Source organism: Equus przewalskii, chromosome 1 (assembly GCF_037783145.1).
Source record: "Equus przewalskii isolate Varuska chromosome 1, EquPr2, whole genome shotgun sequence".
NCBI lineage: Eukaryota > Metazoa > Chordata > Mammalia > Perissodactyla > Equidae > Equus > Equus przewalskii.
Genome location: NC_091831.1, coordinates 61,601,822 through 61,629,635, shown reverse-complemented (window position 1 = coordinate 61,629,635; position 27,814 = coordinate 61,601,822). Strand labels below are relative to the sequence as shown.

Genomic DNA, 27,814 nt, shown 5'->3' with positions numbered 1-27,814 from the left:
GTTGGCTGGTCAGGCTTTCTGGCTTCCAGTGGGAACCAGGGCTCCTGGAGATGTGGCAGAACTGCAGGTCCAGGAGGTGAGGGTTGCTCTGGATCCTGACCTGGCTCGTGGCAGGAGATGAGGCAGTTTTGTCTCCGTAGTTCACTATTCCTCTCCTCTCTCTGCTGCTCCATCCTTCAGAGCTGTGGCCCTTTTGGCTTCAGCCTCTTTAACTCCATCCTGGAGGGATACAAGTGGACCAGCCCAATAGTGGTACAGATTTGAAGAAGACAAGAGCATAGAGCACACAGTCAACCTCTGGTTCTGTCAGGCTTGGAGGCACTTGAATTCAGAAGGGTATTTGGTGCAAGAAGCCGGGCATCCCCAGTTTTTTCCCTAATAGATATCCTGTCTCCGGAGTTAAAAGTCTGTTGGAAGAGTGAACCCACATGTAAACCATGGACTCTGGGTGATAATGATGTGTCAGTGTAGGTTCATCAAGTGTAACGAATGTGATGGTTGGGTAGGGGATGTTGATGGTGGGGGAGGTTGTGTGTGTATGGGGACGAGGGTATGTGGGAGCTCTTTGTACTTTCTGCTCAGTTTTGCCATGAACCCAAAATGGCTCTAAAAAGTAAAGTCTATTGGGACCAGGCTGGTGGCATAGTGGTTAAGTTCGCACACTCCTCTTTGGCAGCCTGTGGTTCATGGGTTCAGATCCTGGGTGTGGACCTACACACTGCTCATCAAGCCATGCTGTGGCGGTGTCCCACATACAAAATAGGAGATTGGCACAGATGTTAGCTCAGTGCAAACTTCCTCACCAAAAAACTAACTTACTAACTAAAGTCCCTAGTTAAAAAAAAAAAAGCCTGTTGGTAATGAGGCCTACTGCAGAAATTGAGACAGCCCTGGAGGATGTGACCAGAGGTGTGGAGTTGAGAGGAGAAGGTGGTAGTGCTGATTATCTAAAGTCAGAATGGAGTGTGTTCTTCCTGTGATCTGCTTGCTCCCTGCTCTGAATTCCTCTAATGAATAGACTCTGTCTTCCTTCATGCTGAGCTGCCCCAGCAGTTTCCATCACAGTCTGGCACTGTGGTTTAGAGCAGCACTTCTCAAACTTTCATGTGTTCATGAATCTCCTAGGGATCGTGTTAAAATTCAGATTCTGATTTAGTAGGTCTGAGGTGGATCTGAGCTTGTCCACAAGTGATGCTCACGTGCAGAAGCAGAGGTCTGTGGCTTTGGCATCGTCTTCCAGGTTTGAATCTGAGATTTGCTGTTTGGTAGCTGTGACCTCCAGCACACTATTTCACCCACCTGTGCTTCTGTTCTGTCATCTGTGCCTCTTTGTGGAGTTGTTGTGAGAGGGTTCAGCAAGCAAAGGAGGCCTAGGAAATAAATGGAGATAATGGAAGTGGAGATTCCAGCTCCCAGAAGTGATCTTTCCTAAACCCCTAGTCCCAACTCAGTTCACGAGTTATTCAAGTGAGGCTGCCTTTTACCTTGGGCCCAGGGCCCATTCAGCTAACAGTAGTGTAGCAGAAACAGTTACAAAGAAAAAGAAGAAAACATTAGATTATGACAGAGCAGCTCCCAAATCCTTGCTCACCTGCTCCTGGGGGGCAGCCTCCGTCCTCCACCAGCCCCCACTGTGGACATTAACAGTGACACCTTGTCAGTACTTTTTTGACTGAAGTTTATTAGTTAAAATCTGGCATATTGTTGGGTGGTCTTGTTTTTGTTTTTTGAGGAAGATTAGCTAACTGCTGCCAGTCCTCCTCTTTTTGCTGAGGAAGACTGGCCCTGAGCTAACATCCATGCCCATCTCCCTCTACTTTATATGTGGGATGCCTGCCACACCATAGCTTGCCAAGTGGTGCCATGTCTGCACCCAGGATCCGAACCTGTGAACCCTGGGCTGCCGAAGCGGAACATGCGCACTTAGCTGCTGCACCACCAGGCCAGCCCCTGTTGGGTGCTTTTTAAACATTGGAAATAGTGGCAACATTTGGGTTGTGGCTTTGTCAGGTATGAAACATCAAGTAAGAGCATTTAGGTATTTTTTTGGCCTGTTCTTCCTTTCACAGTTTGTGAAGAACAATAATTAGGTTTATCGCAGTAAATGCTCTATAGTCCTTTTCCAAGATCTTCCTGTCTGTAGATTGGCCTGGCCCTCCTTGGCCTTCATGCCCTCTCATTACTGTGGAATGGGCTGGGTGTCAGATTATTTTATTCCACACATCCATAGCATCCTTTGCTTCTGCCTCACAGCCCTCAGCACAGTCGTGCTTAGTTACATATTTGTGTAAGTGCTGGTTTAAAGCCTGTCTTCCCCGTTCACCTGGAAGCTCCGAGATGGCAGGGCTGGGTTTTTCTCTTCTTTACAGCCATAGCCGTGGCATGTACAGCCACGCTTGCTTCAGGGAAGGTGCTGAATGAACATTGATGAGCAAGTCAGAATGGCCAAGGCTAGTGGGGACAGGTTGAAGCTCCTTTGCTGAAGAGGATAGAGGAAGTGACTCCCTAGCAGGCAATTCTGCAATATCAAGGATCTTGAAGTTGGTTTGTTTTGGCTTCAAGTCTTGGTTCTACCGTTTAGTGTGACCTTGGATGAGTTTCTTTTGGAGCCTTAGTTTCCTGTCCTGTCGTGGGGGTAGTAGAAGTTACCCCACAGAGTTAATTCAAGGGTTCAGTAAAATAATATATGTAAAGCACTTGACACGATTCCTAGCACACAGAAACAGTTCAACTAAGTGTTAGTTATTATAATTTGGCTCATTATTATCAAGAGTCTGCTAGGTAGGCATTTAGAGTGGCACAGTCAAGTTTCTCCTCTTGTTCTCAGTTCCCAGTTAATTTTCTCTACAAATGAAAAAAAAAAAAGAAAAATGACAGCCTTGCTCAGATACGGGGCCTTCCACACCTGTCCCTCCTTGTCTTGGTGGTGCCTTGCTCTGGGGCACAGATTAAAGCCGTTCTCTGGACTAGGTGGCCAGGGAGGATTAGTCTTCCTTTGCTGCTCTTTTCTTTTGACGCCCCTCCCTGCTTTCTCCCACCTGAGCTCTGTGTGTGGCCTTCCTGGAGAAGGACAAGTGCCAGTGACTCCCTGTCTGGGCATAGGCATGGGTGCCTGCACTTTTTGCCCTGTTCTCAGCTCTGCTGTGCTGAACTGGGGGCTAGCACAGGGGTGAGGGTCCAGGGGGGGCAGGACCAGGCGGCAGGGCTCTCTTGGGAATGGTTGTTAGCATTGTACCTGCTGTCCTGTTAGCTCACCATCCTGCTGTTAGTCACCTCCCTAATGAAGCAGGTCTTTAGCTTCTGGGACAGCTGATTTCCAGGGGATTATTTGTATTACACACTTTAATGCTTTTTAATAGCAAATTTTTAATTAAATGGAGAGTCCTTTTGGAAGCGAGGGAGCAGCAGCTGCAGCAGGACTCAGCGTGAGGCACCAACTTAGGCCAGAGAAGCACAAGTGAGGAGGAAGGGTGGCAGGGCTTTGGGGAGCTCAGTTGAGCATGTCTGGGTTAGTTAGGTGGGAGGGAAGCAGCAGTCTGGCTGTCGCTCCTTCCTTCTGTCATCTGTAGGCCCAGAGAAGTGTGAGCTTGGTTCCCAAGTACAAGAAAAAACAGTTTGAGGAGGAGAATTTTAGAAGTACTACCCACCTTTGATCCCATTGGTAAATCACAGAAATACTGAGTTTGGGTGGAATTTGGGGGTTAAGTAACTTGATCAGATCAAATAAGGTAGGCAACATGAAGTGTAAACAATCGTCAGGGCCTGGTTCTAGCCCGAGCAGGCCTGGGTCCTCATTTGTCAAGTGAGGAGAACCACGTGGCTGTAGTGATGGCTGAGTGCCTGTATTGACTTTCTGGCTGATCTTGCTTTGGTAGCGAGGGAATGTAGGCAAGTGCCTCAGCCCTGATGAAATGCTCTGACACTGGAAATGGAAGCTGTCCTTTGGGGTGGTTGGCAGCCTGGGCCCACTGAGGGAGAGACATGGTGATTTCGTTGTTTCTAAGAACTTCACTGGTTGGTTTGGTGTCAGGCCATTCCTGAAGTGCTCTGTGAGGTGCTCCTGAAACTGCCAAGGATTGGAGCGAAGGTCAAACAGAGGGAGCCCTTTGGAACAGAGGTTCCCCATCAAGAGAGTTCAGGTGAGGGAAGGGACAGGAACACCTGGGACAGTTGGCCACAGCATTGAGTTGTGTTTGCAGTAGAATGATGCTCAGGGATTGGTGTTTAATCCAGAGGTGGCTTTGTGGACAGAAGCTTGAAGAGGAGACCTCAGAAGACATTAGGTTGATTTTTAGCCCAAGAGCTCTGGAGGTGGGGAGTGGGAAGGGATTCTGCGCTCCAAGCTTTTCTTTCAGTTGGTGAGTTACCCTAGTCTGTTCCATGCAGTGGCCTTCTGGACCCATCTGTGATGCTGTTGTAGGTTCATTCGTGAGTGATTTCTCTCCCAGGTTCCATTGCTTTGTTGCCTGAGTATGTGGGCTACTCCGTATTTCTTATAGGAAGCAGTGGTGTAGACCAGTCTTTGGAGGCAGAAAGAGCTGGGTTCACATTTTGACCCACCATATCTTTGGCCTTTGGCCAGGTACTATATGTACCTGAGCCTCCAGTGTCCTCATCTGTAGAATGGGAATAATACTCATCTCAGGGTGGTTGTCAGGAAAAATAAATTCGTAGAAGGCAGGCACTGTGTCCTTCCTAAATCCCACCATCTAGCACAGGGTCCGGCACACAGTAGGTATTCATTAAATGCTTATACAATAAGTAATGTATGCAAAGCGCCTAACACAAAGCCTGGCACTAACACTCACTTAATTCAGTAATCCTCCCTTATTGATGGTTTTACTTTCTGAGGTTTCAGTTACCGACATTCAACTGCGGTCCAAAAATATTAAATAGAAGATTCCAGAAATAACCAATTCTTAAGTTTCAAATTGCGTGCCATTCTGAGTAGTGTGATGAAATCTCACGCCGTGCCACTTCGTCTGCTGGGGATATGAATCATCCCTGTGTCCAGCATATCCTCGACTGTATGCACCACCCGTCCATTAGTCACTTAGTAGCCGTTTCAGTTATCAGATCGACTGTCACTGCATCACAGTGCTTGTGTTCAAGTAACCCTTATTTTACTTAATAACAGCTCCAAAGCTCAAGAGTAGTAATGCTGGCAATTCAGATATGCCAAAGAGAAGCCGTCAAGGGCTTTCTTTAAGTGAAAAGGTGAAAGCTCTCAACTTAAGAAAAGAAAAAAATCATATACTGAGATTGCTAAGATCTATGCTAACTTTTATTACAGTATATTGTTATAATTGTCCTATTTTATTATTAGTTATTGTTGTTAATCTCTTACTGTGCCTAATTTATAAATTAAACTTGATCATAGGTATATATGTATAGGAAAAAACATAGTATACATAGGGTTCAGTACTATCGTGGTTTCAGGCATCCACTGGGGGTCTTGGAACTCATCCCCCAAGGATGGGACTACTGTAAACAGTTATTTTATCATTGCCTGAGTCTGCATGTTGCCTCTCATGTTTACCATCCTTTGTCCTCACTCCACGTGCCTTCCTGCCGGGCTCTGCCTTTCCAGCTTCTTTCCCTCCTCTTAATTCTCTTCTTCCTATTTACTCCTCTGAAAGAGCTCTCAGGCTGTCACTTCTTGCCATTTTCTGTCCCCCTGTAGTCAGCATAAGTAGTTGCTTCTCACCCTGCATTACCCCATCACGCATCATATCCCAGGACCACCTTCTCTGGGACTAGCCCCTCTGGGAAGTTTCCTTCTAGCTTCTCAGGGAAGGTTGCTTTTCTCCTTGTCTTACTTCTTAGCCATGAAGCTTCTGTCTCTTGCCTGCATCTCGGCACTCTGAGATGGCGACCAGAGCGCTGAACCCTGGGGGCTGGTTATGTCTACTCTGTGGCCGTGTATCTTTGGGTTGAGGGGAGCTGGGCATGTTGCCACTTCTCACTGTTGCTCCTTTAGGAGAGAGCCCAATGAGGTTGACAGGATCGGGCAGGGGTAGGGTTGCTGCAGAGGAGAGGAATAGGATTTCCCAGTTTTCTCTCTGTTAATCTCTGTCCCCATCTCCTCTCTTGCAGTGCGCCTCCATGACAGTATTTCTGAAGAAGGGTTTCACTACCTCGTGTTTGACCTGTAAGTGCCATTTTCTGAGGGTGTGGGGGCCTTTCCCTCCAGCTGGCTCAAGATGAAGGCTTGAGAAAAGGCCGAAACTGGGCCTTCAGCCTCTGCTGAGGATCCCTCTCCTTTGCCCGAGGGAGAGGATTTGATTTTTGAACTTCCTCTGGTAACCGGCAGGTTGCTGGGGGGCGGTGGTCTCATTGCTCACTCAGTATTCCCCAGGACTCTGAACCCCAGCATGGCATTGCTCTCACATTTCTGATCAGCAGCACACCCTATGCAGTTGCTTGTTTCTTCTTTCTTGGTGTGTTGTCTTTAGTGGAGAAATAGAATACAGCTCTTTGCATGACCTTAAAAATTCTGGGAAATTGAAAGTAGCTTTTATTAGTCATAAACTGGGCTCTAATTGGTCTCTCCTCCACATTGGTTGTGGTTTAATGTCTTAAAAGTGGCTCTTCACCTCCTGGGAATGGCTCTCCAGTATTTTCAGAGTTGGGGCTTAGTGTCCTTGGTCTTCAACTTTAGTAGTAGGTCGGACCTTCTTGGGCAGCTGTATCTTAATGTTCATATTGGTCTCAAATAAAGCTATAACTTTCTAAGTATGTCGATTATTTTCTCTTAGATTCTCACATGTTTGTCTTTGCCTAAAGTATTAGCTAATCTGTAGGGTATAGAAACAGAAATGTGCAGGAGGAAGGGAGGGCCCGTGTTACCCTAAGGTGAAGCCCCATGTCATTGAAGGATTGAGCATGTTCTGAGCCCTCAGATGAAATGTATGTAAAGTTGGAATTTCTCTAAAAGCTATTCTACAGTGTGACCTGTTACCTTTTGGATGCTGGGGTTGACCAACTGACCTGCCTCCTCTGACCCTATTTGTCTGTCGGTTGCAGTGTTACTGGAGGTGAGCTGTTTGAAGACATTGTGGCCAGAGAGTACTACAGTGAAGCTGATGCCAGGTGAGACGAGGGCCCTTTAGTTCATGTGTGAGTCTTGGCCACCTTGGGGGACCAGGCGTTGTGCCTATTTGAATAGTCTTTGGGGAAGATCAGAAGAGCTCTTGTCTGGACAAAGGTTCTGTTAGAGCTGGACCCAGGCTGCATTTTGTGGGTGATAATTAAAAGTTAAATATTCAGCACTCCCAGATCAGTGTTTTTGCAAAGCCCTTACAAGTCTCCTTTACCCTTTCACCCCAGAAAAACCTTTTCTTTGCACTACTGTGTATCCCAAGTATGCCCAGAGCCCTCCATACCCCTGCTTCTTTCCTTTAACAAATCTACAGTGTACAAGGCATCCTGGGGATGCTCTAGGGATAGAGGAAACACAGTTCGTATCATGAAGGAGTGGAAACGTCTGGGTTAATGATATGACCAGGAACCTTCTCGGGAGATTTCAGCCTGGATCACCTTGTGTTTTGACCACCATGACCAGCCCTGATTTAGGGCTCCTCAGTCCTGAGGACCATTCTTTGGCCACTCACCTCAGCCCCCAGCCCTCCATGGAAACCCTGGCAGCTCATTCATGTGACACAGCAGAATTCCTCCCACACCACAGCTCTCGGGTGCTTGTTTGGCCTGCCTTTCCTGCCTCGGCTCCTCCCCTGGCCCTGAGTTTTCTCTGAGGGTGATGTCCTTACAACCTGGTTTTGATCATTCTGCCTGCAGCTTATCTGGCATATGTGGCAACTCTGGCTGCCTCTGGAGAGTCGGGGAGCGCAGCTTCCTCACAAATTTCTCAACCCTAAGAGGCCACTGTTTGCTGATCAACTTCAGATGCTTCAGCCTCAGGAAAAATTCTGGACTAGGGAGATGAATTCCAGTACCAGCAGGGGAGCACCAGGCTCTGGGGTGGGAGGAGGCAGTGATAGCTCAGGGAGGCTGGCAGGGAGGAGGGAGAGCTGGGGGAGTGACTGTACCAGTGGGCTTGGCCTGGCTCTGCTGGGACATTTCTCACTTTTGCCATTTTTGGCCAGAAGGCTCTCCCTGCTAGCCTGGCTCTGTTCTAATTATATATTTCTGTGGAGACTCGCCTTTTCAGCTCAGTCTTAAAGTCTCTTTGGCCTACTCTTGGGCTGTGTCCTGTGGGGAGGCCTGAGCCTCAGCCTTCAGGAGCCCAGTAAAACCCCTTGGCTCTTGTGGAAGCTCCAGCATCAGATTTTAGAGGAAGGAATATTAAGTCCAAGCCACCAGCCCAGCACCCCCAGACCCCAGGCTCTGCAAGCCTGCTCCACATACCTGGTAATACCTGCTGGGTGGGGCTCCATTCTCTGGGACAGAATTCCTCAACCTCAGCACTGCCGACATAGGGGACCAGGTAATTTTTTGTTGTGAGAGCCTTGTCGAGGTTTAGAAGCATCCCTGGCCTCTGCCCACTAGATGCCATTAGCACCCTCCCCCTCAGTTATGACAACCAGAAATGCCTCCAAGCATTGCCAGATATCCCCTGGGGGAGAAAATTGTCCCCCAGGTTTTACTGCTGCTCTAGATTGCCAGTACTCCCTAACAGGTGATTGACTGCAACTGTGGCAGGATGGTTTGGAAGGTGGACAGCCTGATTCAAGAAATGAGCAGCTGAATGTGACTCTGGCTCCGTTTGTCTTTTTCTATACAAAATCGATACCAGAAATGCTCGTCAGGTGCCCTGTTTGGAATGCTCTTAAGTACACTATTTCCTAAAGATGTCTGTGTACTTGTTTTATTTCCCCTACTAGATGATAAACTTCAGGGCCGGCACTGGGTCTTATTCATCTTTAGAGTCTGTGTGGTACCAAGCACAATGCCTTTCGGCACTCAGTAAATGCTTAAATGAATGAGTGCACCCACCCCCAAAACAGCTTAGGCTTAGTTGGGCTCTCCTTCCTAAGTTGCCACCACAAGCCTTTTCTCCAAGAAGAGGGGTAAAGAGAAAGAAGGAAGCAGTTGGATGGCCTCTGTTTCTCAGGACGGAGTCTAGGGTATCTTCCAATCTCTTAGAAATGGACAGTGTTGGGCCTTTGCAGTCGAGGGAGGCATGGTAGACCCTGTTCTAGTCTTTCCTCTGAGAGACTAATGGGAGACCCTGGACAAACCACTTAATCTGCCTTGGCCTCAGTTTCTTCTTCTGTAAAATAGGTTGAATTAGATGCTGTCCAAAGTCCAAGGTTCTGGCTCATTATTCAGTGATTCCCTGTGAACCTGTGACCCAGAGTTTTGTGCTTTAGTCCACAGCATGTGGTTGTGGATGAGGTGGTTTAACCTTCCACTGACATTTCTTTTCCTTCTGCTTTTGCAGCCACTGTATACATCAGATTCTGGAGAGTGTTAACCACATTCACCAGCATGACATTGTCCACCGGGACCTGAAGGTACTATCCAGGCTCCCCCTTTGCCTCCTGCTTGTGGCACGTTGGCGCCACCTGGTGCCAGGTGGTGGTACTGCAAGGTCCCATCTAGGCTCCCTCTGGGCCTTAGGGGTGTGCCTCACAAGGTTCTCTCTTCCTTATACAGCCTGAGAACCTGCTACTGGCCAGTAAATGCAAGGGTGCCGCCGTCAAGCTGGCTGATTTTGGCCTAGCCATTGAAGTACAGGGAGAGCAGCAGGCTTGGTTTGGTAAGAGTGAGCCTATCTTTCTGGAATGCAGCCCCCACCCTTCCTCCTCTTCCTGATCTGCCTTCCTCTTTCAGAACTAGAAGCCAGACCCTTAATGGTCCTGGCCTCCTCAGAGACTGGATGAGGGAGAGGGTACAGAGCTCCCCCCTGGTCCTATGTGACTCAAAACAGTGAGTCTAGCTATTGTCACACTGTGTTCTTGCTGTCCCTGGGAAGAAGTGGGAGTTCCTGGTAGGCACATGGTCTTACCCTCTGATTTAGAGTCCGGGCATGACAGGAAGGAAGCCTAGCCTGTCATCTCTTGCTGCCCATGTGCTGAGAGCTTATGTAGCAAAAGCAACAGGAGTGAGATGGGACTTGGGGAAAATTGTTGATGTGGATTTAATGAGAGAGAAAGTTGGTTCAGTGTGCCTCTGCCCTCTCTTTTGCTACAGGTTTTGCTGGCACCCCAGGTTACTTGTCCCCTGAGGTCTTGAGGAAAGATCCCTATGGAAAACCTGTGGATATCTGGGCCTGCGGTAAGCCCATTCCACACTCTCAGCTTTTCGGTGTTAAGGGCCCTCAACTTCCAGTGATGGTGAGAAAGAGACATTGCTATTCCTTCCAGGTCCCACAAGTGTCTGGTACATGTGGAATCACGGTGTTTACTTTAGTGCCCCTGGGATGGCTCTTCCCATCACACCCTCCTCTCCAAGTACTTCCTGGATTATATTTCATCCTTAAAGAGGGATTTGCCTGTGCCTTAGAGGGTGGGTTGTACCTTAAGAAATCCCTGACGTGCTTGGTGACATGAGCAGTGAAGCACAGCAGGAGGAGCTAGTGGCAGAGCATCACTGTCTGCCATCCACTTCTACCTCTGATATGGCCCTTAGCTTTCTGGGTGGCTCCAAGTCCTGTGTGCCTTTTCCTGGTTCATCAGAAAAGTAAGTGACTGACCCCAGTGATCTGTGTTCTGTCTCATAGGGGTCATCCTGTATATCCTCCTGGTGGGATACCCTCCCTTCTGGGATGAGGATCAGCACAAGCTGTATCAGCAGATCAAGGCTGGAGCCTATGATGTAAGAACCAGTTTGTTCCCACCCCTCAGGCTCTGTCTAAGGGAGAGGATATGTTTAGTGTGTCACCGGATACAGGGAGTGTCAGGGGACTTTGAGGATCCAGGAATGAGCATAGAGGTCTCAATTCTTGCCACCCTCATCCCAGGGAGCAACTCTTTTGGTATTTTGGTAGCTATAAAATCCATAACAGCCATTTTGGTAGCTATAAAATCAAGGAGCCCACTGAACCCCTTTGATGTATTATTTGCAAAAAATGGCATGGCCATGTGGTATGCTGCATAACCTAGGGATGAGAAGTCTGGCAGCTCCCTCCACTGCAGTGGGGCCTTGGGCACATCATTGAGCCACTGTTCCTCCTAGTAGAGAGATGAAGTTAAACCAGAAGATGTCAGAGTCAGTCGGAGTCCCCTCCCAGTAATCCCTGATCTGATACTCTGGCATTCTAACCATGACTGCTCTATTTTCCTTTCTCAGTCTTTAAGTTGACACAGGTCCTGGGATACCCCAGGGCTTCTCTAACTTTCTGACAGGCAGTTTGAGGTAGCACAGAGTATCCCAATTATAGGAGCTGGGATGAAGACAGAACCTACCTTTCAGGGTGTGAGGCTCACAAATTTCATATTCCTCCTCTCCCTGTTCCTGCTCCTTAGTTCCCATCACCCGAGTGGGACACCGTGACTCCTGAAGCCAAGAATTTGATCAACCAGATGCTGACCATAAACCCTGCAAAGCGCATCACAGCTGACCAGGCTCTCAAGCACCCATGGGTCTGCGTAAGTGTCTTCATCCATGATGGAAGAGCTCAGGGATATCACCTCTCAGTATGCTCTTAGTACCCTCCTTGCCCTCCTTCTTATGAGCAGAGAAGAATCATTCTGGGCCCTGGGAAAGGACTCAACAGATAGGGAGGTGGGTAGCACCTGGAGTCAGTAAATGTCACCAGGAGGAAGTCAGGGAGGAAGATGGGGCTAACTGGCCTTTACCTGTCTCTCCTCTACTCAACTTGTCAGGTGTGATTTGGTTCTGATCTTGAATGAGTGCTTAGGTTGATCATTGCCTTAGGTAATAGGGTTAGGTAATAGGTTTAGGTTTGGGAAATAGGGTGCATGTTCAGATCTCAGCTCTCATACAATTCTAATGGAAGTGAGACTGAGACTTAAATAAATGAAAGGGGCCTCTGAGCACTTAAAAAGGACCCTGAAGTTCATTCATAGAACTCGTCCTAGGAGAGCCCCCTAGGCTATCAGTGTGGGTCTACATCCTCTGTTTTCATATGCAATTCTATCAAGCTAAAATATTTGTTTTCAAACAAGGAAGAAGGTATGCTACGTTTAGGCCTCCTGACACCAGTGATGCGTTTATTTATTGGTCCTTTCTTGTGTTTACTGAATGCCTCTTTGGTGCTGGTCACCCTGCGGATGCTGAAAATACAAAGATGAATGAGGCATGATCCTTTCCCCAAAAGATTTCAAAAATTACCTGGGGAGACAGGACTCAAACAGACAACCACTCTGCAATGTGACCAGTACATAAACAAATCTAATGAGCACACAGGAGCTCCCACTGTCCCTGGTGGGCAATGCGATTACTGAAGGTTGCATGGGGGAGGTGACCTCTATCCTGGTTCTTGGCAGATGGCTAGGAGTTCCCCAGGATGATAACCTACAAACAGAGGTTAGCATGGTCCATAGTGAGAGGCCCTGGGAAATTGTGGCAAGTTTAAGGAATGTTAAGTAGTTTGGTTGTAGATGAAGGTATGATTACAGGAATGCAAGAGAATGAAGCCAAAAAGAGTTCATGACATATAAGTTTCTGCCTAAGTTTGAATTTTATTGTGAAAGCATAGGGAAGCATTCAAGGGCTTCAAAGAGGGAATGAAATGTGCAATTAAGAAAGATCACTTTGGAAGCTGTATAGGAAATGGAATTAAAGAAGAAAGAGCCTGGGGACAGAGAGCTTAGGAAGCTGTTGTAATTATCTAAGCAAGACCAGATGAGATCTAAGCTAAGGATAATGATTGGAGAGTGGGTAGTATGGCAAGGAGCGGACAAATTTGAGAGACATTTGGGAGATAGAATCAAAAGGATTCAGCTGGACCAGTTGACCAGTTGGATTTGGGGGGTGAGGAGAGAGAGGGATCGATGGGGACTGTCATGTTTTGAGTTGGTAACTGAGCAGAGGGTTGTACCATTTACTGACCCAGAGAAAATCCAGAGGAGGAGCCAGTTTGTGAGAAAAGATGATGATTTTAGTTTTGTACATATTGAGTGTCGTGTCAGGACCTCTAGCTGGAGACATTCAGTCAGTAGTTATAAATGTGGTTCTAGAGATTAGAAGAGAAGTTAAAACTTGGAAATGCAGGTGGCAGTTATTTCTGTATGGGTGATGTTTAAGCTGTAGAAATAGATAAATCATTTCTCTGCTGATCGAATTCTTACTGGGGGCTTGTATTGCTTCATAAGAGAAGAGATGGCCACCAAACACAAGCATTTAATGACAGGGAGAGTTAGAGGAGCCAGCAAAGGGGACTGAGAATGAGAACTTCCATGGTAGGAGGAGGAGCAGGAGCAGGAGATCCTAAGAAACAGGAAGTCTCAATAAGGGAGCCTCTGTGGTCAGATGCTTCAGAGTCCATGATAAAGATGGAAAAAAGTCCATTGGCTCTGACCAATTAGAAGCCAATATTTTGTTATTTCAATGATAGAGGCAATGTTGTGAGAGAGACTGAAGCCTGTTTTTGGTGAGGTGAAGAGGGAATGGGGGTGAAAAGAGAAAAAAATGGTACTATTTAAAGAAGACAGATGAGTCAGGGGTTTTTTCATTTTTGTTGAAGATTTTATTTAGGGAAAGGCTTGATTATGATGTATAGACTGCAGAGAAGCATATAGTCCAGAATAAGAGATTAAAAATATTCAGTAATTAAGGAAGCAAAGGTTTGGATAGCAAAAGAGAGGGGGGCTCCCAAGCCCAGGTCAAGGGGTCGACACTGGATATGAGGGATGAAACTTTTGAGACCCGGGTTTAGGTTGCAGGGGGGTGAAAATCAGCTTGTGAGGTGGAGGCTAATGTTAAAGGAGGAGTTCTTTGCTTGATTATCTCTGATTTCTTTTTGTGGAGAAATTTACACTTTGAAGAAGGAGGTGAAATACAAGACTCGGGGAAGGTAGAAAAGGTTGGGAGAGTTGCTTTGGGAACCAGGAAAAGGAGTGGTCCAGGGATGAGGGGGAGGATTGTGGGGCGGCCCTGTGGGGTTGTGGGCACCAGGCTGCATGTTGTAGGATTTATTTTTCTAGCAGACTGGCTGAGACACCAGCAGCAAAGGGAGGAGGTGAGAAACTTAAAACAGGCACTCAAGAATTGGGAAAATATTACACTCTGGGGGTCATTTTTGTGGGCCCCAGCCTCCAGCATCCTATATATCTCAGTAGCCCCTGAGAGCATCACTGTATTATGATATGAAATAATGATCGATACTTGTGTTCATGACCCTGAGTCATCAAGGCAATATAAATCATTTCCAGTGGACTCTGTTTAAGGAGGAAGGAAGTTATACATTGAAGAAAAATTCCCATCCAAAAGGTCAAGACCCTTAGCTTCTCAGATGACAGCTTCATTCAGGACCTTGTTGGGGTGTGTTGAGAGCAATGAACCTTGTCTGTAGAGAGCAGGAGCCCTGTCTGTTCTCTGACTGCTCAGAATCTGGATGCAGTAGATGCACAGTGTACGGTAGTAGAAGGAGTAACTGCAAGAGGATCACAACACACAGGACACTCTCTTCCGTTCTGTAGCTTCCATTTCCCAAGGAAGAGTAGAGTGCTCTCTCAGACACTCTCATTTAGCATCAATTATCAGGGGTGTTTTCATGTTCACATTATTGTTCTTACATAACCTTGAGTTTTGGGTGGTGCTTTTATTCTAAAAGCATTTTCACATCTATGACTTCATTTTCTCTTTGGAGCAACTCTAGGATGGCTGAGCACAGCCATCAGTGCTGGGCCTATGGTGAGGGGCAGAGGATCTGGCTGGGGTCTCACAGGCCTGTCTGTTTGGCTTCCAGCAACGATCCACAGTGGCATCCATGATGCATCGTCAAGAGACAGTGGAGTGCTTGCGCAAGTTCAACGCCCGGAGAAAACTGAAGGTGAGTCTTGTCTTCCGGGCTGCCAGCATGCTGAAATCATACCTTTTGACAGTGCATTCCCTGCCCCATCACAGAAGGAAGCTCCCCTCCTGGCTGGAGCTAAGTATGAAGGTTGTACATGTTGGAGGGCCCCAGAAACCTGATGTCCTCAGGCTCTAGCCAGCAGCTGCCCTCTGCCTGAGACCAGGCCATGCTTTTGTAGAGTCCAGTTGAATTCACAGGACCCTCTTCTTTCCCCAGGGTGCCATCCTCACGACCATGCTTGTCTCCAGGAACTTTTCAGGTATGTTTTCACAGCTGTGCACTTTAATTCCACCGAGGTGAGTGGGTCGGAACGGGGCATTACCAACCCAGTGCTGGATGTCTCGGGCATCACCTTGACCAAGATGATGAGGATCCTGTTTTGAGGGGCTGCTGCTGCTGAGTTCTGTAACCTGAGGTTTGGGGGGCTTCACTTGACTTCAGATTTATGAACTCTGTTCCCTAGAACCTCTCAAGGAGTAGCCCGCTCAGCCTCTCATTTGCCTTGTCCCTGGGGATTCTTATTTAATTCTCTAAAGACTCTCAGCACTTTAAGATTTTAGACAGTCGGTAGGGTATTGGAGGATGTGCTGGGGAAAAGAAAGAGATGAAGTGTAGTCAGTCTTCTCAGTTGCCACAATTCATTTGCCGACTGGGATGATCTCTACTTACTTCATTGTGTCCAAGTAGAGATGACTAATAGAAGCTATTCCAAGCATTTAAACCTTTTACAGTGACTGTGCTTAAAATATTTTCTGTGATACCAGCTGTAAAAGTGAAGAAATAGAGACCAGCAGGGCGGAGAGAAAGGAACTTGCTTAAATTCTTCTGAGGAATTGGGAGAGTTGGGACCTGTGATTTGTAAATCATATTTGACATTTTCTTTTTAAGATGCAAGACACTCCATCCTCCCCACCCCCACCCCCATCATTGTTTGCCCGCAATTGGGAAGCACAGTGGCTTTTCCGTAAGGAAGAGATTAAAGACAGGACTCAACCGAAGACAGAAAGGTCTTTTCCCAGCTTGCCTTTTCCTCTAGTCTTCCCTCCCCCTAACTCCCAGTCCCACTGTTTTGGTTCAAGACACCCATTTTCTCATTCTCATAACAAGACTCCCTCCCTTGCTTTCCTTCTGCACTGCCATGAAGAGGGGATTGTGTGGGAGGCTCTGATGGGCAGCCATTCTGGGCAGAGGTTGCTCCCTTGAGCTCAAGCCCCAGTAGGCTCATCTGTACTGCTTCCAGGTGACGTAAGGGCCCTGGCTCTGAGGATGCTGCAGGCAAGAAGACCTGGGGCTTCGTGAGCTCTAGCCTGAGCGAGAGCCACAGGGCTCCAAAGGGTCAGTACTGGAGAGTGAGCTGGGGGACTGTCCTACCTCAGGCTTATCCCCTATGACCTCGATTTGAGGCTCCTTCTTGTGTTGTGGGTGCCCAAAAGGGGAAGGCTGTGGCTCTGGGTTCCCCTCTCACAAGTGAGCACAGGAGGGCACAGTTGACTGCCTCCAACAGAGATAGAGCTATAGTCCCACATCATGCTTCTTGTCCTCTAATTACTTGCAGTTTCTACTTTCTGGGTTTAAGAGCCTTTCTAGAGGATGCTTAAGGGCATTTCTGTGCTGATCCTGGAATGGTGATCTGTTCTCTCTGAGTGGAAGAAATTGTAAGACAGGCTACTGGGAAATCAATAGCATGTGCCCTGTTCTGTAGCCTCAGACCTCCACATCAACCTTTCACCATCCATTTTTGGAAATCGCTGTCCTGGTTTTAGGAAATTGGTCTCTGTTAGGACAAAGCACTTTCACTCATCCCTAAAGAACCTCCTGTCCTTGATGTCTAGATCTCGTCTGGCCTTTGAGCTGACTTTGCCCTGGGTCAGAGGAGACAAGAAAAAAATGCTGCAAGCATTCCAGGATGTCCTCTTCTGCCCTGACTCTGGGACAGGTGAGGACAGAGCCTGTCTCCAGAAGCTTCTGCAGAAAGAGGTGTCTACAGGTATTATAATGAAGAAAGGGCACCTGTTTGTTTTTTTAGGAACAAGCTAGGCTGTTTTCTGGACCCCGAATCATGGGTGCAGCTTAGCCCTGGACTTGAGCAGATTGGCTAATGGTGAAATCAGGGCTTCTAGAATGTATTGCTTTAGCAGCCTTTGTTTTCTTTCTGGGGGCTCTTGTCTTCGGCGTCTTCACCCTCAGAACACTGTGAAATACAGGTCGAGAAAAGCTGCCTCTCCTGGCTACCTGCCTTGAAGAGGGAAAGTGACCTGTGTCTTTGAGGAGCTGGCAGATGTGGAGCGAACACAGAGCATCAGTGAACTTAGCTGCACAAGGACTGGGGACCCTCCCTGGGCCCCAAGTGCCAGTCTCTCTACTGTTTGGAATGTGACCAGAGGAAAGAGCTACCCCTGCTTCAGGCTCTCTGATAATGTCTTCATTCAGTTCCCCTAAGGAGGGTCTGAAAGTGAAACTCAGTTTTTTTGCAGTCTTCAGCTAGGGCTAGGCTACCTCAGAAAGGATGCCGCCTCTCACCAAGTCAGGCTGTTACCTGTAGGCCCTCACCTGAGGTGGTCGTGGGACAGCTGCTGGAGCCGTGGTGTTCCGCACACCCTGTCTGAGCCTGGTCCTCTCAGGTCCCCAGACTGCTGCAGGGTTGGCTGCACCTGCTCATCAGCCTGCCACCAGCGCCTTCGCTCCCCCAGCTCGGCTGGCTTGGCCACGCCGCCTGGGCCCTGCTGTGCGTGGGCGGCCAGCGGGTTCCCGCGCCTCATGCTGGGGCATGCTCGCTGCTGACTGGCCCCCGTGGCTTTGCGGCAGCTCTGTGCACTGAGAGATTGTATCCCCTCAGTTGGCAGGCAGAGCTCCGCCCCCGCCTCGCCTGCCGCGAGCGCCGCCGGCCTGGCCGGGCAAGGTACGTGGCATGAGTCCTCCCCGACCGCCTGCCTCGGCTCCCTGCCACCCCACCAGGAGGGCCAGCATGCCAGGCCCACTCACCAGGGAGGCGAGTCCCATGCTTGCGGGCTGAGATGGGCATGCCAGACAGACCACCTAACTTGGCATCTGCGAGCGCATTGGTGTTACGGAGCTCCCTAACCAGCCATGCATGCTGGGCGCTTGCCAACTCTCAGGAGGCAATAGCCTGGGGACATGGAGCTGGGCAGCAGAAGGCTTTCCTCCAGATGGTCCTGGCCTGCCTGTGAGGGCTGCAGCCAGAGGTGGCCCCCAGGGACAGCCCTGGGCATGGCCTGGAGCTGCCCAGTGCTAGGACTGTGGGAGACCCCACAGAGGAAACCAGGCCCTCAAAATTGTGAAGTCCGGCATTTGCAGCCCTGAAAGTTTGAAAGGCTATAGAATGCAGAAGCTGTGGAGGCAGCCATTCCTGGGTTTGGATCTTAACCCTGCCACACCCTGAACAAGTCACGTCAGCCTTAGTTTTCTCATCTCTTCACTGGGGCTGATAAATAACACGGCGATGATTAAGATCATGTATGTTGAAGGCTCTCAACTCTGCCTGTGTAGGACAGCTTGTGAAAAATCCTAATACCAGGACCCTACCCCAGACAAATAAAATCAGAATCTCTAGGCCATGGAATAAGAATACGCATTTTTTTTTTAAGTTCCTCAGGTGATTCTAGTGGGCAGGCAGAGTTGAGAACTCTGATGTATGTAAAGCACTTAACACAGTAGGTGGTCAGGCCACAGTAGTAAACACATTAAAAATGTAAGTTTCAAATCACCCCAGCATGACTGGAGATGGGACCAAAGGCCATTTTTGGGGGTCAGAATTCTTGTGATGGAAGGACCTCTATTCTCACTGGAGAGAGGTGGGACTCAGCTTGGGTAGGAATGGGCACCTGAAGGAAAGAACGGCAGCAATAGTGACAACGGTTAGTACTTAAAGTACTTGCTATGTGCTAATAAGCACTCTGCATGATCCCATTGGATCCCCTCCAATAGAGGAAGAAACTGAGATTCAAAGAGGTTAAGAAACTCACTCAAGATCCCACGGCTAGCAAGTGGTGGAACCAAGATGCAAACCCAGCAAAGTCTAGGTAGATCAGACAGTGGGGCTGATTCAGTCACCTCCCAGACTCTCATCCACTGTCTGCTCCCTTCCTGTGGCCTTTATGGCCAGCAGGCATCACCAGTCTTCCTGCACAGAGCTCATCAGTTTTGAGCATTACCCTGTGCCTGGATAGAATCTGTTTAATACCTCATTATTCTGCCCAGTCCTTCCTGCTCAGTGGGCCCACAAAGTGGACACTGAGGAAAGGGTGGCAGATAGGACCCAGTAACTGGGTCTGGGTGAGGACCTGCCCAGTCAAGGCTTCAACCCCCTGGCAAAACCCTCCTGTAGGTGGTCCTGGTCTGTGTCTCTGTCTGTCTGTCTGTCTGTCCTCACGTCTGGTCTCCTTCGTAAACTGTGACACTTTTGTTTCTTGAGAACACTCAGGAGATGTCTTGCATCCTTCCAGCTTGGCCGTCCCAAGAAACTCCATGGCATCTAGGGACGGAGCCCTCACCTTTCACCCTGGCACAGTTGCCAGGCCTGGTAGAAGCTGTCAAAGGCAGAGTTCCCAATGGCCCAGGCAGCTCCGATACTGAATGTGGTTTCTCCTCCTAAGCATAGTGTGTCACTGTCTCTGCTGAGCCCCTTTCCAGGAGATCCTGGGGTGCCACCCAGAGAGTCTCATGCTGCTTGAGATGCCCTTCTTGCTTTGAGGCTGTCAGGAAGGGCCTCTTCCAAGGGTTTCAGGAGACTCCTGGCCCCTTGTCAGACACAGCAGTCTCTTGAGGATCCAGCTACCAGATTTCAGGTTGGGGAGAGGGTACAATGCAGGAGACTTGATTTTCCTCTTTGTTTTCACAGCTGCCAAAAGCCTATTAAACAAGAAGTCAGACGGTGGTGTGAAGGTAGGTGTCTCCACTACTCCAGCCTGAGACTGGCCTCTCCCTCCCAACTGTCACTACAGGGAACTCTTGACACCTTGTTCCCCCTTTCCCCGGGAAGCTTCCTATCTTTGCTTTTCTGCTTTAAACCAGAAACCTTTGTGCTCAGAACAGCAGGTTCCACTGGCCTGAGAGGGCAGAAGGGAGACATGTTTCTCCTGACCCTAGCTTGATCACGAAGACTCAGGGGAAGGGATCTAAATTATAGTTTACTAGAGTTGAGTCCTGAACCTGACTTCCAGACACAAGCTTCGTCTCCAGGGCTTGACTCTCTGGATTTTTCAGGTCCTGTGGTTAATCTTTTTTTAATTTTATTTTTATCAAATGAAATCAGTTTGCCTGGTTGACTCAGGGTACAGGGCTTGGAACCTGAAGCCACTATCTTTTTGGTTTTTTCCTTCTCTCCAAAGCAGTTCCAGAACTCAGTTCAGATGCCACTAAGTAGAAGTGTCTTAAACTTTCTCAAGGCATAAGCTCCTCAGAAACAGGCGAGGGATGCGTTGTATCAAAGCTCCTTCACATTTGGTGAGGGAGCTTTTCTTGGGACATCAGGGCAAGAGGAGGGAACAGGGCCCACAGGGACCAGCAGGAAGCTCTAGTGGGAGTGGCTGCTTTGCCAAGGTGGAGGAGAGGTGGCTGGGGGTCCTCACAGGGCCCAAGGTATTGTGTAGATGCTTTGGGGGCAGAAAGGGGCCTGGGGCTGGGACGTTGGATAGGAGTTCATGCTGTCTTGAAGTCTACCAGTTTACGCCATAGAGAATTTCAAACCATGAAATTCCAGTGAAAGTTTAAATTGGGCCTTTCCCTAGAATCTTATGTCCCCAGCTAAGATATACACGTGTGCCCCATTCCCTTCCCCTTACCCCTTTCTCATTCTCTGTTCTCTGCATGCCTGCTTCTGTGTACTTCTGCCCCAAGGAGGGGAGCTTGGGCTCCGCACACACCTGCTAACATGGAGCTGGGGTTGACTGGCAGCCCCCAGTTACAGGGACATGGGCTAGATGGGTGGAGCCAAGTTGGAAAAGCTGGCGGGTTTAGTTGGAGAGTGATTTTGCATATTTCTATCTGGGAAAGAAGCTAGAATCAGCCAGTCTTCACAAAATATTTAGTAAGTACATATCAGAAGCCCGGTGCTGAACTCAGGTCTAGGGACACACAAGAGGTATAAGAGGCAATACAGTTTTTGTCTAACCTTAGGAAGTTGCAAGGTTAATTCAAGAAGAAAATGGACACCTGGAATCGGCTAAGCACTGAACGGTATATGGTACTGGATCCTACATGGGATAGTTCAGTCCAAGAAGCTTCTGGGGAAAAGCTTATGGGAGAAAGCTTAAAGGATGTAAGAAGATTAGAACCAAGGCAGTGATTACCTCTAGAGAATGGGATTGGAGGTGAGGACAGGGGAAGAGGATGACCTTTTGTTTTTTACTTTGTACAAAGTAAATGAGAATGTGTTACTTCTATAACTTAAAAACATCAAAACAATATTTTTATGGGTTCTATTATACATTTTGATGTTCTCTGCCCAACTGGAACATGGGGTGTGTGGTAGTGGGATATAAAAAATACAGCTAGATTAATCTGTTTGAGTAGAGGAATTGGAGGTTTGTGTGTTAGACCAGTAGAAATGCCATAGACCACTGAGCAGGAGGGCTATGGTAAGAGTGACGTTTTTGAGATTTGGGTAAAAGTGTAAGGGCAAATAGAAGAGGGTAGGAACTAGACACAGAGGCATCAGTTAGGATTTGTTATAATCTGGGTGTAGGGTGAAGAAAAGGTACTTAGAAATAGAAAGGGTTAATGTTCAAAGTACTTTACCACCAGAAGAGCATAGAGATCAAGCAATTGGAATAGGTGCTGCCAGCGGGTAATTGGTCCAGCCATACCCATGAATGCTGGGATCTAATTGGTTATAAGTTCTGATTAGATGTATGTCAAAGGAAGTTCACATTGGATATGGGGGACTAAAAGAGGATCCATCAAAGATAATGTCAAAGTTCCTTGAATGTTAAAAGAAATGGTGATATCTCTGCTAGAAATGGGAGTAGTTGTGAAGGAATGCCCATTTTGGTGGGAAGAGAAGTTTTGTTTCGACCACATTGAGACTGAGAGACAAATGGAGGGAGATCTGTCACCACTTGGGTGGAGACAGACAAGTGGGTGGAGAGGTCTTTAAAGTTGCTGGGAAATACCTAGTGTAGCCCAGGGAGGAGGTCAGCACTAGACATGCAAATAAGGACTCTCTGGAGTGAGTCACCTGAGTCCACTCACTCACCCAATTCTGTGTCTCAGGAGCTGGGAAGGCAGCAACATAATCCACCCTTCAAGGTGTTCACAGTGAGAGAGAGACAGGGAAACTACCAGCTCACGTGTGGTCTAGTAAGGTCTGTAAGGGAGGTGTGCACAGGGCAGGTGCTGGGGGAGCAGAGAGATGAGCATCTGAAGCAGAACAGGAAATTTTCTGAAGAGGATGGCCCATCAACTGAGTTTGAAGGTCTAGTTGGATTCTGCCAGGTTAAGGAAGGGAGAGGAAGGGGAAGGATGTTTCAGGCAGAGGGAATAGAGCATGTGAAGATGCGCAAGTTTGAAACAGCATGACGATTCTAGGAACTTCAGTCGCTTCTGTATAGCTGAAGCCAAGAGTGATTGCAAAATAGGACTGGAAATAAAGCAGTGACAGCTGAGATGGTGGTAGAGGATGGATAAAGGAGCCATTAAGGGCAGGTTTCTTGGAGAACTTTCTAGGTGCTAGCCTCAAGGATGAGTGTTAGGTACAGCCATGTAAGATTAGCCTAAGGAGCTAGTTAGAAATACACAGATTCCAGGGTCTAGCCTGGAATTCAGATTCAGGAAGCCTTGAGTGGGAGGCAGAATCTGAATTTTGATAATACTCCCCTCCCTCCATATGAATCCAAAGCACATAAAGGTTTAACAGTCTGGGAAAAGCAAAATTTCAGGGTTATCTGTTATTAAGGGGCTGGAAGAAGAAGAGGAATTGGCAAAGGAAATGGAGAAAGAACAAAGAGGTGGAGGAAGAACAGAGGTGTGCAACAATGTCGGACCTTACGGAATGCTGAGAAGGATGAGGGCTAGGCAAACAGAATCATTAGATAAATTGCTTTAAATGAGAACATATGTGGGAAGCCTAGCCCAGTGTCTGACCTTGATATGTGCTCAGTAGATGAGTTTTATGCATACCAAAATACTGAATATAGTGGTGGGACCAGAGGCTAAAATGCAAGTGTTTAAGAAGGGAATGACCAACCAAAATGAAAAGACCGATAACAGACAGATTGGGGAAAATATTCACAGTAGGTGCAACAGGAGGAGTTAATATTTTTATACAAAAGAGCTTTCTCTAATAAATAAGAATCCCCCTAAAACACAGTAGAAAAGTGGTCAAGGAAGATGAACTGACAATCTGAAAAAGAGGAAGGAAGTAGAACTGGTTAACAAATGTGGATGTTCAGCCTCACTAGTATTAGAGAAATACAAGTTGCCATTTTTTGACTCTTAAGTTCGTGATAGTAGTGTAAATCGGAATGGCCCCTTCTGAAACAGCATGTGTGTCAAAAGCCATAAAAATGTCCCTACCTTTTTTACCCTTTAATTCTACTTCTGGGAATTTATCCTAAAGAGATAATTCAAAATATGGAAAAACTGAAAGCAGAAACATTCAGTATGACATTATTTATAACTGGGAAAAGATTGGAGACAATCTCAAATGTGAATAAAATAATGACTAAATACTTATGGGAAATCCATTTAATAGACCATTACAAAGTTATTAATTTTCATAACTATATAAGATGGAAGTGTTTTATAGTAAGTGGCAAAAGTGAGATATAAAGCAGTACATACACTATTGTCTAAATTTTGTTTTTAAAAAACTGTGTGTAGATTAAATATGAATATTAACATGATTATATTCAGTATATATGTGGATAGAAAAAGAACTGGAAGAAAACCTAGCGAAGTGTTAATGGTAACTTCACTGGACGATGGGAATTTGAGAAACTTTTATTTTAAACATTTTTCTGTATTTTCTACATTTTTCACCTACAGTGTGCATTACTTTGATAATCAGAATAAAAATCAAAATACTATTTATTTTAAAAGTAAGGCATAAACTTGTATATAGCTTATAATCACATTTTTAAATAGTATAAGAAAAGACTGGCAGGGGCTGGCTCTGTGGCCAAGTGGTTAAGTTCACGCTCTCCGCTGCGGCGGCCCAGGGTTCGGATCCTGGGTGCGGACATGGCACCGCTCGTCAGGCCACGTTGAGGCAGCGTGCCACATCCCACAGCTAGAAGGACCTGCAACTAAGATATACAACTATGTATGGGGGGTTTGGGAAGATGAAGCAGAAAAAAAAAACAGAAGATTGGCAATAGTTGTTAGCTCAGGTGCCAATCTTTAAAGAAAAAAAAAAAAGACTGGCAAGAGTGATAGGATTATGGGTTTTTTTTCCCTCTTCTCTCTTTTCCAAATTGTTTGTAATGTGGCTGCAGTCCTTTCATAATCAGGAACATGTGTACAACAATTAATGGGGCGGTTGGATGAAAGCGCTGTGGAAGGGGAAGACAAAGCAAAATGTGTGGGGTTCAATTTTTCTGGGCCTTCTTGAAAGTGGAAGTGATAACCTGTGAAGTTGCTGAGAAGATCCTGAGATGTCAGTATCCTGGATCTTTCTTGTAGACTCCACCTTCCTCCCAGTTCCTGCTGCTTAAAGTCATAGGGAGGCTTCTTTCTCACTGTCCAGAAGCTTTCACAAGATGCTTGAATATTAGCATTGGTTTGAGCACTGAGTCTACATTCTGCTCGTGAATTTGGGGACTTCACATTCTGGTTAGGTTTCTTTGAAGGTGTCTGTGGAAGAATGTGAGCCACTTATGAGGATAAGACTTGAGGGGCCACAAACTCTCCAGATCCCAAGAGGGCCCTAGTTGAAGACAATTTGGGCATTCTGCTAATCCCAGGCCAGGATGGCCATCCAATCTTTAAAAATAAAAGAATGAGAGAAAGAAAAGGATATAGTTATTTGTTTAAGTACTGTTTGAATATTTGTTTGTTAAGTATGGGAAGGAGGTTTGAACACTTTTCTGGTTTAAAATTTTAGATAAGTATTTAATTTTTAAATAAAAGTGAGATAGAGTTCTTTAAAAATGATCTGGTATTTAAACAATGCTGTGCTGCACTGATTGAGAAGGAGCCCAGCTGTGCATGGCTGAGAGCAAAACCCTGAAAGGATGGAGAGAGGAACTGAAAGAAGTCCACTCACCCAGTAGAAACTAACCCTTGGGTAGTAAAGGATTATCTCAGGTTTCTGTGCAGGACAGTTTGGGGAAAGAGAGCCAGCTACGAGAAAGCTGGGAACTTATTCCCCGTTTGGTGGAGCAGGCAGCTGAGAGTGTTCTGCCTAAGGCAAGGTCCAGGTAAAAGCCACCTGCACTGACCACAAGCTCCTGGACATCACAAGAGCCAAGACTGGGCCTGGTCATTGCCCCTACAGAGTCTCACTGATGGGATTCTGGGCAAGTTAGAAACCTGTACTCTGTTTTAGCCTGGGGAGAAACCAGAATCAGCAAACCCAGTTCAACTCAGCAAGAGTTTGTTGATTGTATGCTAACTTGAAGGCACTTTGCTAGGCATTATGGAAATTCATGTATATATGAATGTGAGGCAACTCTCTCTTTTTGAAAGATAATTTTGGAAGTAAATGCTCCTCTTCTGTTTGGGTATATATGACAGGCTAATGCAAAAGAGGCCTAATTATATTTTTACTTTCTTTTTCTTTAGAGCTAATTCTAAATAATGGACCACTCTTTTAAATACTTGTAGTCTCCTTTTGAATGTAATACATTCCAAAAAATGTCTTCTAAAGTAGAGTGTCAACTTCTTGAGGGCAGGAACATTCCTCTGACATGTTCACTGTGCCTAGAACAGCCCTCAATAAATATTTGTTGGATATTGTTAAATGAATATGCAACAATCAAGCAACAGACAGACGTGTTACAAGAGGACTTCTGTCTCCCAGCAAGATAATTATAAAATTCCTGATTACCTTTTACCTTTTAGACACAGTCTTCTGAGATGTATTTTCAGTGTTCCATGTGGTCTTTATTTTTCTGCTCCTATTTCACATCTGAACATAAAGTCCTTGAGCATCTGGTTGAGGCTAAGGAAGCACTGCTTTCAGCATTCCACATGGTTTACATCTTTGTGTCATTGTGATCACTGCCCTTTTAATCACCAGCACTCCTATTTTTCCACTTCCCATTAATTGCAAAATGCAATAAAACATTGAAATTTTTTTAACAAGCATGGCCATACCAACAAAGAAACGGATGCCAAAATTTAACTGTTTGCCAGACGATTTTCAAAAGCTCCACATCTTTATCTGAAAAGCAGTTTAGGGGGCCAGTGAAAAGTCTAGGTTCAGAAGTCAAATGTTATTATTAGAGCTGAGGATGACCTAGAGTAGCTTTATAGTAGCTTTAGCTATTTACCTGGTAGCTGCTCACTTGAATTTCAGGCAGACCTCGTAATGAGAGAAAATAAATAACCTTAGAGGTGAGCTAGCCTTATAAGCCCAAACTTATAAATTGGCAGCAAAAGTTACTTACCCCCATAGATTTGTGACTTAATCTACTTAAGAAGCTTTCTCTGATCAAGGCCGAGACATCTCAGAACATACTAAATCTGTGTTTGTGAACCTGACAGCAAAGGAGTTCTTCCTCTCCCAGGGTCTGGAGGGGTGTGTGTGCCTGGCAGTCTAGGTGCTGTTTTAACCCTTCTGGTGCTGGACTCCAGGTCTCCTCCTTCCATTCTTTTCTCCTGAGGCAGAGCCCACGCTGGTACACTAACCTGCAGCGTTTCTGTGCTTCTCTTTCCCCTTCTCTTTCCCTTTTGCTGTGGTGTGTCCAGAAAAGGAAGTCGAGTTCCAGCGTGCACCTAATGGTGAGCCTTGCCTGCCCACCCATCCGCCTACTCCATGCTGCCTGCGCCCGCCTGCCAGCCACACAAACCCATTCTGCCATGTGCGTGTGCTTCACTCATCCTCACTGCATGTCTGTGATGTGTGGGCAGGTGTGGCCTGTCCTGCCAGGTGGGGGCCATTGCCCATGGTCACCCAGTGGCCTAAAATCTGGGCACTGGAATGTGTGGTATGGCACCCCCTGCTGCAGAGCTTGGACTGCCTCCAGTAGCCCAGGGCAGGAAGTGAAGCTGGTAGGGACTTGGGGCCAAGTGGCAAGCACAGGGTGAGACCCTCACTCATGTCGCTCAGGAGGAGAGGCCCTGCTCACTGGGCATGAGCAGCCACTTCCTACAGACTGGCAGCCCAGTGGGCATCTGTGTGGTGGGCAGAAGAGTTGGTTGTAGGCTCATGGCTCTGAGCCTCACTCTCCTGGCCTTTTCACTTGTGCAAGTGCCTATTAACAGGCTGTGCCCAATGTTTCATCCTTCCCACCCAGCCCTCAGGGGAAACAGCTGAAAGACTACAGAGAATGCATCTTCTTTCTCATGGGACACAGGGCATCAAGGGGAACACAGCAGCCTGAATTATTATGAAACCATCCATTAAAGCCAGAGGTAGGGCCGCCTGGGTGACATCTCAGCCCTCTGCAGATATGGCAGGTTTTACGTACACCCTGGAGTCCTTTTCCCTTGCCAGGGTCTTTGTCTCAGCTGGGCTTTGCAGGCAGGTCAGTCTCCAATGAGCCCCAAACAGATCAATGTCAGCAGCTGAGCTAGGAGAGCTCTGCTACTTCCTGGGAAGAATGGAAGAGAGCAGAGCTGATGTGAGGTTAGACCCATATCCTGACTACTCCTGGGACTCCTCTTCTCCAGCCTGCAGAGTTCAGTGGAGTCTTGTAGCATTTGGTGCCTGGCTTTAGATTCCATGCCTAGCCCTGGGTTTGGGGACCT

The 27,814-nt window shown here is 47.1% G+C and overlaps 1 protein-coding gene across 50 annotated transcripts in view; it reads left to right on the top strand.

Annotated features, from left to right (window-relative positions):
* CAMK2G (calcium/calmodulin dependent protein kinase II gamma) overlaps positions 1 to 27,814 on the top strand; it is a 55,357-nt gene that overhangs the window by 15,343 nt on the left and 12,200 nt on the right. For 14 of the 50 annotated variants that reach the window (XR_011538172.1, XR_011538179.1, XR_011538138.1 and 11 more), the window contains exons 4-14: positions 6,097 to 6,151; positions 7,027 to 7,092; positions 9,404 to 9,476; positions 9,619 to 9,721; positions 10,156 to 10,239; positions 10,685 to 10,779; positions 11,430 to 11,552; positions 14,837 to 14,920; positions 15,161 to 15,203; positions 17,781 to 17,843; positions 19,803 to 19,846. Coding sequence is in view for 43 of the 50 variants with exons in the window: in XM_070612597.1 (XP_070468698.1) it covers positions 6,097 to 6,151; positions 7,027 to 7,092; positions 9,404 to 9,476; positions 9,619 to 9,721; positions 10,156 to 10,239; positions 10,685 to 10,779; positions 11,430 to 11,552; positions 14,837 to 14,920; positions 15,161 to 15,203; positions 17,781 to 17,843; positions 19,803 to 19,846 (833 nt within the window). In the remaining 7 variants the exon portion in view is untranslated. Of the gene's footprint in view, positions 1 to 6,096; positions 6,152 to 7,026; positions 7,093 to 9,403; positions 9,477 to 9,618; positions 9,722 to 10,155; positions 10,240 to 10,684; positions 10,780 to 11,429; positions 11,553 to 14,836; positions 14,921 to 15,160; positions 15,204 to 17,780; positions 17,844 to 19,802; positions 19,847 to 26,812; positions 26,846 to 27,814 lie in introns of all 50 variants that reach the window. The other 36 variants (XR_011538180.1, XR_011538167.1, XM_070612775.1 and 33 more) reach the window with 3 other exon arrangements.